Source organism: Panthera onca, chromosome A3 (genome assembly GCF_046562875.1).
Source record: "Panthera onca isolate mPanOnc1 chromosome A3, mPanOnc1 haplotype 2, whole genome shotgun sequence".
Classification (NCBI taxonomy): Eukaryota; Metazoa; Chordata; class Mammalia; order Carnivora; family Felidae; genus Panthera; species Panthera onca.
In genome coordinates, this window is record NC_138341.1 from 97122386 (window position 1) to 97135982 (window position 13597).

The following is a 13597-nucleotide window of genomic DNA, read 5'->3' on the forward strand; positions in this document are numbered from 1 at the left end:
TCCTGGCGACAGAAATAGGAAAGTCTTGGGCTCAGCTGGGTCTCCCTCAGGACAAATGCCAGGCCCAACCCTCTTTGGGGGATGCAGGGCAGAGGTGGGACGTGGGAGTTGGAGGCCCAGGATGGTTACCCACTGGGTCAACAACCCAACCCCCGAGGCTGTCCTCCACTGTAGCTTCCAGGGGCCCCTCTGCCTTTTGAGGTAGAGCCCCAAGGAGGACACTGCCCTGCTCTGCTACCACAGCTCTATGGCTCAGGCTAGCCATGTGGAACCACACACAGTCTCTCTCTTTCCCACTGCCCTCTTCTGGAATATTCTTTGCCATTGCCCTCCTCTTCCTCCTCATCTTTGGCTGAGGAGCTCATTTTCTCTGGAAGTGCCTTCCCTCACAGTTTATGTCTGGGGTAGGTGCCTCTCTGAGGTGTCCATTGTGCCCTTGGGCTTCCCAGATATCAGGGACCTTTTGACTGATCTCCTTCCCTACTAGACTGGCAGCTTCTTGGGATGTCATCCTGGTGACTGTATTGCTTCCAGCTCTGAGCACAGGGCCTGTTGCAGAGAGGGCACTCCAGTGTCAGCTGAGACAAATTAAGCTCCAAGCAGACAAGGAGGCTGACCGAAAAACCCTGTTTTGGGGTCTTGTGCCTTCTACAAGTCTCTTTGTATTTTGCCACCTGTGAGCCATTGCCCATCAACACGCTGTGCACTGGCCTGAGTCTGAGCTTGGGGTGTGGGGGGCAGAAATGTGCACAAACACTTCCTGGCTTCTGCAAAGGCATTTAGTCGAGGAAACCAGATGAACTATGATGAAACATCTGTGCATGATGGAACCTTCTGGAAGTAGTGGAATCAAGTACTGAACTGCCTCATGTCTCAAGGATGGTCTGTGCCACAGTGGCATCTCCTGGGAGCTGGTTAGAAATGCCGCGTCTAGACTCCACCACACCTCCTGAATCAGAACCTGTGTTTTAACAAGCCCCCCAGGGGATCCGTGTGCACGCTGGGGTTTAAGGGCCTTGGTCTTAGGGGTACAGGAAACCAGTTTTGGGCAGACGCTGCAGAGAAGCTAGCTACATCAGCGAGGCAACAGTTGAGCTGGGTCTTAGTGGAGGGCAATACCCTGGGTGGAGGGGTGGTTGGTGTTGGAGGCTAGGGAGGTGTGTGGAGCCAGGCAAGGACCAAGTCTTCCTGCTAATGATGTTTGTATGAAAATAAGGTTATTAGGCCCTTTTATAAGTAGTAGAGCAATTGGATCAAGCTTCTAAATGATCTGGTTTGGTAACTAAGAAACCTTTGATGAATATATTAGATCTGGTGTTTTTCACCACTTAATTATAGATTCAATTTTCTTCCTTAGAGGCGGCCAGCATGGTTGATGGACCACAAGACTGGGAGCCCAGGGCCTGGGGTTTGGTTATTGTTTTGCTGATAATGCAGCTGTGGGATCCTGACCAAGTCCCTTCCCCAAATGATCATTTTAGTTGTTGATACTTTGGTGGATCAGGAGCTGGGGCATGGCCAGGCAGTTCTGTGGGTAGCACTGGCCAGAGTCACTTAGCCGGTGGCTGCCATGGGCTGGGCCAGGAGGTCCAGGGAGGCTTTATTCATATCTGGCACATCAGTGCCTCTCCGAGTGGCCTTGCTGTCCAACGCCACCGGACCACTGGCCACTGGCCACCGGTTGCTTGGGCTTCCTCACAGCATGGTGGCTTTGGACATCTTACATGGCAGCTGGCTTCCACGAGGGAACATATAGAAGCTGCAAAGTCTCTTAAGACCTAGAACTTGCCTCCATCCCAGGGGAGAGGAAATGGTTTCCATCTCTTGATGAATAGAGCAGCATGCAGGCGCGGGGAGGAAGGAGTGGATTGTGGCTGTCTTTGGGGACTCTACGGCGGGCTCCATGACATCATCAGGACCTGGACTCCCTTCTTTCTGCTCTTCCATCCTCAGCACTGGCTTCCCTGTCATGGTCCAAAGGGGCAGTTGGAGGTGTAGCCAGCAGGAAGGAGAAAAGGAGGAAGAGGGCCCCATCTTCCCCCAGAGAGGAGTGTATTTTTCATTGGCCTGCCCATCCTGCGGCCATGACTTGCTATCAGGCTGGCAAGTATAGACACTTAGCTGGGGGCAGGGAACACAAGTCTGTTCTAAGGTGAAGGGAAGTGTGTGTGTGTGGGGGGCACCTGGGTGGCTCAGTCGGTGAAGTGTCCGGCTCTTGATTTTGGCTCAGGTCATGATCTCTCTTTTGTGAGGTCGAGCCCTACATCGGGCTCTGTGCTGACAGTGGGGAGCCTGCTTGGGGTTCTCTCTCTCCCTCTTTCTCTACCCCCTCCCCTGCTTGTGCTTTGTCTCTCAAAATAAAATTTTTAAAAAAAGAAGAAGTCTGTTCTCAGGAAGAAGGGGAGAATGAATGCTGGGAGGAGCAGCCAGTGATCTCTTTCACCTTCCCCAAAACCCGCTTGGAAGTTCTTAGGGGTCAGGAGCCGCAGCCTGGCCACACGGGGAGGTGGGCTCCGGGCTGAGCCCACTGGGGGTGCCCGCCTGCGCCGGGGCCCTCACCCCCACTCTCTCTGTCCCAGTTCACCACAGGCACATGCAGCGACCCGGCGGTTCACAGCTGTGAGCTGTGTGGCAAGGGCTTCCGCCTGCAGCGCATGCTCAACCGCCACCTCAAGTGCCACAACCAGGTGAAGAGACACCTGTGCACCTTCTGTGGCAAGGGCTTCAACGACACCTTTGACCTGAAGAGGCACGTCCGCACGCATACAGGTGAGGAAGGGGCGTGTGCTTCGCGGTTGCTTTCGCTGTTCTGGCCGACAGAGCTCCTGCTCCCTCTCCACCAAAGAACTAAATCGGGAGCTTGGAGCAGTGTCATATTTCTGGAAAGACTGCAGGATGGGGCATCTGGGGCCAGTGCATCTCGGTGCAGCTCCTGGTTGTGCCACCAGCCGGCTGAGTTGCGGTGGACCAGGCAAGCCCCTTTTCTGAGGCTGTTTGCCTCTGTAAGAGATGTGATGATGGTCCAAGTTCTGGGGCCATTTAAGACAGATCCCTGGCTAGAAGCGTTCTGGGCTGTGACGTCTGGTGCAACGCGGGGGGCATAGTTCATTCAGCCCTCATCCGGCTGCCTGCTAGAATGGGTTCTTGTGGTCCCACTGGTGGTGTCTTTTCCTCCTTTGTTGGGGTGTGAGCTGTCTCAGAATCAGGTCCTGAGAGCTCAGAAAGAGGAGGAAACGCTCAGCTCCTCTGTGAAGCGGGCAAGTGTTTTCCTTCCCTTGGACCTTCTGGAGTTCCCCGACTTGAGCATGGATCTAGGTCCTCACCAGCTCAATTCACAGAGAATCCTGGGAGTGCCCATTCGGCTCTCCTCTGGCCCATCTGACTGGGTAAAATCTTGTTAGTTTAATTTAGAAACATCTGGCCTCTAGGCTTCTCCTTGAGGCCCATAGTTCCACACCGGCCAGAAGGATCCCTTGAGGACAATACTAAGAGTGCCCCTGCCCTGCTAAAAATTCTCCAACTCTGGGCAAGATGAAATCCCAACTCCTCATCTTGATGGGCTTCATATAAAGCTCTTTACAATCCGGGTTCCATTTTCAAATTCCGGTCCAGTCCCATCCCATCCTGGCCCACCCCAGCCCACCCCAGCCCACCCCACCCCACCCCACCCCTCCCCATCCCAACCTGTCCTGTCTCCATCCCCATTCCATCCCCATCCCATCCCACCCCCTCCCTGCCCCACCCCTTACCCCCCAACCCCTCCCCATCCCATCTCCATCCTCTTTAATTTCATCTCATTTCAACCCATCCCATCCTAACCATTCAACCCCAACCTGGTCATGACCCATTCTCCCTATAGTCTCATAGAATTTACTATATATAGTCTCCTGATCCTCAAGCCCTTTCAGAGTTTGGGGTTTCCTCTGGCATCTTGGTGGGGTGGGAAAATGTCTACTCCTCCCTCCTCAGTCCTCACACAGGACCCTTCTCCGATCCTGTGTATTCAGATTTCTTTTATGGCTCCTATCACACTGTTTTGTTCTTAGATTGCTGGCTGTGAGCTGTTTGCCCGGCCTGGGAAGAGTGTCCCCCACCTTAGAGAGTGGGCTGGAATACTCAAAAGTTTCTCTTTTCCTTTTAAAAAACCTTTAGTGAAGTGGATTTTTGCATCCAGGAAAGCACACAAATCAGAAGCATATAGTTTGATGAGTTCAGGAATTTTTACAGAGTGAACACACACCCATATAACTAGCACCCAGACCAAGAAACAGAATACAGCAGTACCCCCTTATCCGTGGGGACACGTTCCAAGACCTCAGTGGATGCCTGAAACCACACGTGGTACCAAACCCTACATATTCTATGCTTTTTCCTATATATACATACCTACGATAATATTTAATTTATATAGTAGGCACAATAAGAGATTAACAACAATAACTGGTAATAAAATAGAACAGTTATAGCCATATACTGTAATAAAAGTTCAGTGAATGTCGTCTCTCTTTCTCAAAGTTTCTTATTGTGCTGTACTCCCCCTTCTTGTGATGTGTGAGATGATAAGATGCCTACGTGATGAGATGAAGTGAGGTGAATGACCTAGGCATTGTGATGTAGCGTTAGGATACTACTGACCCTCTGATGTTATGTCAGAAGGAGGACCGTCTACTTCCGGACCACAGTGGACCACGGGTAGCTGAAATCACTGAAAGTGAACCCCCGGATAAGGAGGGCTACCATACGCCCTGTGCCCAGAATTCCTGCTCCTCCCTCTGTCACTATCGCCTTCCCTCCACGAGGCACCACTAGTGTGACTTGTAGCAGCATTGATTACCGGGCCTGGTTTTGGGCATGATAGAAATGGAATCCTATGGTGTGTACTCTTCCGGGCTGGATACAAGGCTTCTTTTTTTAGTCCCTAGCACCAGTGAATCAGTTCAAGTTTGATCTCTGTGTGGTCAGGTTGGCACCTTAGGTTGGGGTGGGCGGAGGGTTCTCTGGGGTGGCAGAGCATTCTGTAGGATGTGGGGAGTCCTGCAGGGGGTGGAGGACCCAAGGCTATAGGTGGACTCATCGGGTAGCTACCAATCTGACTTCATAGACAGCCGACCCGAGGGGCTGGAGGAGATTGGGGGCCACTCACTCAGTCCTCTGTCCCTGGTTGCTCTGGACTGTTTCTCGGCTTTCCATCGCTGTCTGAGGATGTCCTTGAGGACACGGTCTTGTTCTTCTGAAACTTGCCTGGTGGGCGCTGTGGTCACTCCCTGACCCTGGCCTTTAAGACAGAGTGAAGAGTCTCAGGGAGCGTTGCTGGCTGTGAGTACCTTCAGCTGGAGTAAGCAGTGAGCCAGTGGGGTTGCCTCATCTGTGACCGAGTTGACTCTCCATTAATGGAAATATCAGGGACTGCTTCTCCGAGAAGAGTTTGCAAATTCACCCAGTCACGTACTGATTAAAAGCTACAGATCTGAGTTAGCTGACTATGCAACTGTATCTAAATTACTTATCTTTTTTTTTTTTTGGCCTTAGTTTGTCCATCTCTAAAATGGGCATAATTTTGGGACCTGTAACCTAAAATAATAATTGTGAGGTCTCAGGGCAATAATTGTAAGCACATAGTAAATATTAAATATTATTAGTAGCAAAAGTTCAAATAATTGGCAGAGGTTTCCTGAGACCTTGCTGTGGGACAGGCCCTAGACTCCCCTCTGTGCTCATGGAGAGCTCAGCCAACCTGGGGAGAAATCAGACATCTGACTGTCACATGAGAAAAACAAGAGGTGTCAAACAAAAGAAAAAGTAGCATAGGTATGCCAGTGGGGAGGCCTGGCACGTGCATTGACAGGGCATCAGGGAGGCTTCTCAGAGGAGGTGTCTTTTGGCTGACCTTGAAGGATGAGCCAGATTTCCACAGCTGGACGGGGAGGAAAGGGCCTTGCAGGTGCCGAGTGTCTTAATTTGGGTTGCAGACCCTGACCTAAGGATTTGGGTGTAAGCGGTTTATTTTGGGGGTGATCTCAGGGGGCATAGTGAGGGGTTACGGAGGGGAGGTGGGGAGGGGAAGACAGCCAATAAGAGCAAGCTATTGAGCAGGGTGTCACCGTGCGCACCTGGGGCTCAACCCCACTGGGGGTCCTCTGAAGAACCACGTAGAATGTACCACAGAATTGTTCCAGGGGCAAGAAAGCTGGGGGATTTATCCTGTCACTCCCATCCCTCCTTGATGGGGGTCCATCCTGGGACCCTCAGGTCCTAGGCAGCTCCTCCCCCCCAGCCCCTTGAAGGTCTCCGGTGTCTCCTGGGGAATCTCCTCCAACAGAGAGATGCTGGAAGCCACTGACATTACTGGAACTGAGATGACCTGGTGGTAGGCTGGGGGCTTGGGGTGGGGTGTTGACGATGTCCTCTAAGGGAGAAAAAGGGCTCGCAAGTAAGGAGGGTGACTCGGCAGAGACTGGGAGTCCCCACAGAGGGTGACTCAGCTTCCTCAGATGGCAGCGAGCTACAAGTAGCCACTTTCCTTCATGCTGGGCCCTCAGCATTTATCTATTACTTCATACAACCCCAAGGAGTCAATTAGGCCCACTTAATAGATGAGGAGACCAGGTTCAGGGAGGTCAGATAACCATGGATGGTGGAATTGGGAACCAGACCGGCTGGTGCCGAAGTTCATGGTCCTCTATTTCCCATAAGTCCCCTTGTCTGTCCCCTTTGCCTCCCGCTGCCGTCCCCAATTTTCTCCCCAAGACCGGGGCCTCACCGGCCTTGCCCCGTTTCGGTTTCTGGAAGCCTGCTTGCTCTGCAGAAAGGTGAGATAAAGGGACACCTGGGCCTGGCAGAAACTGCACACTGCAGCCTGGGGTTTAGCAGGTCGCAGAGGAGTCTGTGTGTGTGTGTTCAATGGTGCCAAGATGCCCACGGTGAGCAAGAAAGAAGATGGCCTGTGTCTCCGACTCTTGAGCTCCTCTGTCTCTTGATCCTCAAACGTGAAATTTCTAGTGACCCCGGGAGGGGCTGAAAATTGCTGACATTGGTGAATAATAATGCCTTCCACCCAGGGCCTTCCCAAAGAGCTTCACGGTTTCTCCTCTGGGAAGGGGGCATCTAGAAGGTAAAAAGCACAGCAGCCCCAGGCCACATGTAATGGGTGAGACCCCCCCCCCCCACATGTGGCTGGTCTGATTGAGACGTGTCGATAAGTGGAAAACCGATACCAGATTTTGAAGACTTGATGCAAAATAAGAATGCAAAACATCTCGGTTTTTAATGTTGATTCCCTGTTGGAATGGGAATATCTTGAATACGTTGGGTTAAGCGAAATATATCGTTGGAATTAATTTCACCTGTTCTCTTTTTACCGCTTTTAATGAGGCTACTGGACATTTTAAGGCTACAAAGTGGCTTGCATTTTAATTTCTGTTGGACAGCCCTGACTATAAGGTCGAATCTACAGGTAATGACTTAAAAATTTTTAAATCCTAATTTTGACTCTTTTTTTTCCTTTTTTAAAATTTTAATGTTTATTTATTTTTGAGAGGGAGAGAGACAGAGTGTGAATGGGGGAGGGGCAGAGAGAGAGGGAGACACAGAATCGGAAGCAGACTTCAGGCTCTGAGCTATCAGCACAGCCCAACGCGGGGCTCGCACTCGTGAACCGCGAGATCATGACCTGAGCTGAAGGCAAACACCAAACTGACTGAGCCACCCTGGCGCCCCTAATTTTGAGTCTTAAAGTGATCAACAGATAGAATTATGGAAATGTCTTGAACCTGTTTTTCCTGCCCTGGTTTATTTGCTGCTGGAGATGTGCCTCCAGGTAATAATGGACCAGAATGAGGAGGGAGGCAAGGGCTTACTGACAAATTAGGTGGTAGCAAACTGAAAAAGGAGTCTTGGCTGTGGAGACATCCCCATGCCAGGACCTGGAGGAGCAGACCAAGGTCCTGGTGTGAGGGGCCACCCTGCCATCTCTTGAGCTCTTTACAAAAGGGTTAATCCATGAATCAGTAAAAAGAGCAAAAATTTGGGATTCTCAAACATTAAAAAAATTTTTTTTTTTTAAATGACGTGGGGCTTGAACCCATGAACCACAAGATCATGCCCTGAGCCAAAGTCTGGCGCTTGACTGACTGGGCCACCCGGGCACCCCTCAAACATTTTTAAGGTTCATGTGAACAACCTCTCTGGTTCCAAAAGATCTTAACAGAAGTCTGCAGATTCGGGTCTTGTTTGAGAGATGAAGGTTGGATTTTTGCTATTGACTGTTACAAGTAAATGTATTTAGACCAGAAGCAAAGATGTGGACAGTGTTAACACAGGTATAGCAGACAGCAGTTGAGTGAAGGGTATGTTTGCTTACAGGCTGATTAGACCAGTCATGACTAATTTTTTTAAACTTTTTTTTTAACGTTTATTTTTGAGAGAGCACAAGGCCAGAGAGGGGCGGGGGTGGGGGGGTGGGGGTGGACATAGGATCCAAAGTGGGCTCCCCGCTGACAGCAGCCCAATGTGGGGCTTGAACTCACCTCGAGATCATAATCTGAGCCAAAGTCAGACAACTCAACCGGCTGAGCCACCCCTGCACCCCCAGTCATGACTAAAGATGTATCTGGGATCTCAGGACCCTTCTTTTGAGAATTGTAGCTACAGTATCCATGAGGCGGGCAAAGAGAGTGGCATAGAGAACCAGGATTAATCCATCCTCCCCCACATCTCCTGTCACATGCTAAGAGGGACAGGGCATCCAAGGAAAGACTCAGAACAGGAGACATTTCGGAAGAGACCCAGGGAAACCAGAGCCTGTAAATGTCTTACTTAATATCCAAGTGGATGAAAGAAAAGATTAAGATGTCTTTTTTGGATGACTTCACCAAGAAAAAAGTAACTCAGAGGGTGTGTGTGTGTGTGTGTGTGTGTGTGTGTGATGGGGAGGGGGGATGTTAGTCAAATGACATCTGATTCAAGGTTGGGAGACAGAAACTGGTGCAAAAAACCTGTGTAACATTTCATGGAAGTAGATCAGCAAACAAGGGGCTATTTTTCAATCCAAATTGTCCTGGGTCGGGTTCCCTAGAAGCAGATTCTGAGATGGTGATTCTTATGAAATGATTTATTGAGGGAGGGCTGTCAGACGAAACCTGGAAGGGAGGGGGAAGCAGAGAGGTGGTCTCACGGGGAGTCTGGCCTCAGCCCGGTCCCACGGGGGTTCTGGGTGTGAATGGCACTATAGGCCAGTGGCGGGCACTTTTATGTCAGACATTGGCTGAGGGCTGCCTTTCCCCTTGGCTCAGATGTCAATTGCCCAGTGCCCATTCCTTGGAGAAGGGGACAGCCGGGAGCTGTTAGCTATCCACACACATGATAGATAGAGAATGAAGCACTAGCTCAGAAAAGGGGGTCAGCGTAGGGGACCAGCAGCATCCGCTACGCACATAGTGGAGGAAACCATGGTATTTAAGTGGGGTTGACAGGACCACTGAGGCCAGCATGGGAGATTATGGTCAGAATGGAGAGAGGGAGCCATGAGCTTTAAAGAAACGAACGCACATCTAGTTCACAGCCTGTGAAAAACATCATGGGCCTGTTTTTAGAGAAGATTCTTTTGGATTTGTTTAAGTGTTTAGGTTGAGCCAGCTGGGATGCCTCCTAAGAATGGCCATCCATGGAAGGAAATGGTTTGCTTTTGGTGGGGGAGATCTGTATTCTAGAATAAAACATAATAGCCGGTATTTGCATGTGCCAGACTCCGCACCAAGTGCCCACCCTCACTACTCCTGAACCGGCAGCACCAGCACCACCTGGGAGCCTGCTGGGAACGCAGAACCACGCTGAGGGCTACGGCGTGTCAGGTGCGGTCTGGGCATTGTTTACTGCTCCCAACAGGTGCACCAGGCTCTTCCGACAAGTACAGCCTTTATTGAAAGTATTCTATTTTTCTTGTTTGGAAAATGGCTACTCATTCTGTAAAAGTCTCCAGCCAATGTAGACCAGAAAGTATGAGCCACTATAAGCAGCTTGAAAAGGACACAGGCATCCGTGGGGTCTCCAGTGCAGCCTTTGTGGGGGGGGGGGGGGTGCCATGGCGTATAACCCATGTTGATTATAACTTTATGACTCGAATGAAGGAGTCCGTTCAAGGCACCTGTTGTTCCTGTGGAAGCTTCTGAGTTCCAGGGAGAGGAGCAAAGGAATTTAGATTCTCGAGGTCAGGGAAGTGGGGAGGGGGGCACTGGCCAAAGCTGCAGTATCTGCCCCACCCCTTGGGACGCCCTCTGGCCTTATCTTCCAATCAGACCACATTGAGAGGGACTGGAAGGCAAACAAATCCCATCTTGATTGAAGAAGAGGAAACAATGCTGTCTTTGTTTGGAGCCTACAGGGAAGGATTGACTAGTTGGGAAAAATGCAGATTGGGAGAAGTTTGGAGTGGGGCCGATGGCTGCCAAAGAATAAAGTCAACTCCACCCCTAGGGAGTTGAATGCTGTCCTGTGGGATCACCTCTTTCGTTCATCAGAATGTCTGCTTTATTTTATTTTGACTTACATTTTAGCTAAAAAAAAGTAATACGAAAGGGAACAAAAAATGAAAGGAAAAAAGTCAGCCTTCCTCCCCCTTCCAAGCCCCAGTTCCACACCTGAAAGCAAACCACCATTTCACTTCCAAGTTTTTAACACACATAACTTTTTTCATGCCCTATATATCTTGGACACTGTTTCATATATCTGCACAGGTAGACATACCTTAACTGTCTTTAATAGTTATCAGAGCATTTTTAAATACAAGATGAAGGGGCGCCCAAGTGGCTTAGTCAGTTAAGCGTCTGATTCTTCGTTTCAGCTCAGGTCATGAGCTCATAGTTTGTGTGTTTGAGCCCCATGTCGGGCCCTGCACTGACAGTGCAGAGCCTGCTTGGGATTCTCTGTCCCTCCCCCTCCCCCACTCGTGCTGTCTCTGTCTCTTTCAAAATAAATAAATAAATAAAGTTAAAAAATAAATATGAGATTTTGACATAATTTCAAAAACGGAGGCACCATCAACAAACACCATCTCAAAGTTTCTTTCCTTTCCTTTCTTCCTTCCCTTTTTCTCTTTCTCCCTTTCCTTTCCTTTCCTTTCCTTTCCTTTCTTCTTTTTTCTTTTCTTTTCTTTCCTCCCTCCCTGCCTTCCTTTTCTTCCTTTGTTTCTCTTCTCTCTTCCTTCATTTCTTTCTTTCTTTCTTTCTCTTCCTTTCTTTTTTAAATGTCAGACTGCCATCGATATTCTTGTACATCCTTTGTCTACCTGTGTGAGTCTTTCTGTAGATAGTTTCCCTAATGTGGGCCAAAGGGTAGACGACGTTACAATATTTTGTGGTCATTACCACACTGCCTCCAGAGGAGGTTGCCCTAGATATCCACTCCCACAAGTTCATGTTTATATAAAGTTCAATAACGGAGCACTTAGCTACAGCAAGGAGAGCAAGCAGAAAGCACCAGTAGCAAAGAATTTTCTTTGGAGATGTGTGATGCGAACCTTTATTTTAGTAATAGGAATAGAAAATTTGGGGCACCTGGATGGCTCAGTTGGTTAAGCATCTGACTCTTGATTTCAGCTCAGGTCATGATCTTATGATTTGTGGGTTCGAGCCCTGTGTCGAGCTCTGCGCTGACAGTATGGCACCTGCTTGACCTTCTCTTTCTCTTCCTCTTTCTCTGCCCCTTACTCTTGCTTTCTCTCTCAAAAACAAACAAATAAATAAATAGGAAATTTGAAGACAGGAAACCATTTTGGATAACCCAATGAAGTAGTTTTTGGATGAGGTAGTAGAAGCCTTACAGCACAACCTTCAAAAAGTGACAGTGAAGGAGGTCTCTCTGCACGCTTCTTCTGCACCAGACACCTAATGCCCACATTTAAAAAAAATTGTCCCTTTTTAAAAATTTTTCTTTCTTTTCTTTTCTTTTTATTTTTAAGTATAATTTATTGACAAATTGGTTTCCATGCAACACCCAGTGCTCATCCCAACAAGTGCCCTCCTCAATGCCCATCACCCACTTTCCCCTCTCCCCCCACCCCATCCCCTTTTTTTCAAACGACTGTAAGATAACAATACATTCCCAAGTGCTTGCAAATAGAAAAAGTGTATATACCTGTATGTATATATATATATATATATATATATATATATATATATATATATGGACAGCGTGTGTGTGTGTATATATGTACAGCGTATAGACAAATACTACATATGTGCCCACCAGCCAGTTAATGAGTAGAGCATATTTGTGTTCTCTTGAGCTGTATTGTAAACTCTTGAAGCTGTATCCTACCGAGTACTTAATGTTAATATGTTAATACGCACCAGGCCCTTTGCATGTGATGTCTTGATTAATCCTCAGAGCAGCCTAACAAGGGGGTATGAATGTTATCCCCATTTTATAGGTGGAGAAACTGAGGCTCGGTGGGATTCGGCCATCTCTCATGGACTCACATAATGAGTAGGAGATGTGTGGCCTTGGACTCTTGCTGTGTGGGTGTTAGTGAGTTACTGATGTCTGGAGCAGGCATGGTGTTTTCTAGTTCTGATATCTCACTCCAGACATGAACAAGGTTGGCCTTTGCTCCAGAGCACTAAGGTGGGTGAGGCCCCAAAGTCAGGGGGGACTTAGCATCGGTCCCCCTTGCCCAGGGGTCCTCTCTGGCCACCTTCCTCTCTCAGCCACCCCCACCGCACCAAGTTCACGGGGGGCGGGGGGGCTCCAGGAGGAAGGGGTTTGTTCCCAAGCCTTAAAAGGGTCACCCAGGGGCTGCTGCATGACAATGTCAGTGAGTGAGGGATGAGTGTGGTGTTTGCAGAGAGGGGAGGAGGAGCAGGTGTGCAAAAGTCAGAATTGCCCTAACTAGAGCTTTCGGCACCTGCTGTCTTCCATCCATCTCCGTGTCTGTGAGTCACCGGTCCTCCGATCTAGGCTCACGTCCCACCCTCCCTGGGAAAATTCCACCACAGCGGCCATCCCCGTTTTCTCTGTCATCTGGGTGATGTAGGACTCTGCAGTCTGTAGCCTTTGCTGTGTAGACCTTGCTGGGTGTTCTGCCCGTGGAAGGTGCTCGGTGACCTGTTGGATGCAGGGCAAGGAGACCGGTTCCTGGCACTCTCACCTCTGCCAGGGGGCAGGGATCAGGTGAAACCCTGGTCGGCAGCCGCTTCAGATCACCTTTTTGGGTCACCGCTGGGGCCAGGCCTCCTAGAGCAGGACTGGAAGAATCTGTCCTTTCCCCGGGGTCCAGGAGCTTGCCTGGGGTAAGTGTGCTCCCCTTTCCACATATTTAGTTTGGATGTTTTAACACAGTAGTGGGTTGAGTAACTGGTCTCTGGGTGAATTTCTGTTGTGATGAGCTGTAGGTTTGAAATCAGGTTGGCTGCTTGATCTGCCAGCTGCTGTCCCGGCCCAGAAGGCCTGATGAAACACAAAGCCCTCTATGGCGCAAGCATGAAACCCCAAACAGCCCTATTCCTTAAATTTGTAGAAGACTAGCTCCGAGGAAGTAACCTCTGTGACTCCTCCTTCACCATGATGGTAGGGGTTCGTTCTTTCATTTGTTGAAAAATTATTT

General features: G+C 49.4%; 1 protein-coding gene across 4 annotated transcripts in view; it reads left to right on the top strand.

Moving 5' to 3' along the window:
- The window catches only part of OVOL2 (ovo like zinc finger 2), a 34603-nt gene that overhangs the window by 13203 nt on the left and 7803 nt on the right, over positions 1–13597 (top strand). For all 4 annotated transcript variants that reach the window (XM_060611501.3, XM_060611492.3, XM_060611509.3 and 1 more), the window contains one exon: positions 2580–2769. In XM_060611501.3, the coding sequence (XP_060467484.2) occupies positions 2580–2769 (190 nt within the window). The remainder of the gene's footprint in view (positions 1–2579; positions 2770–13597) is intronic.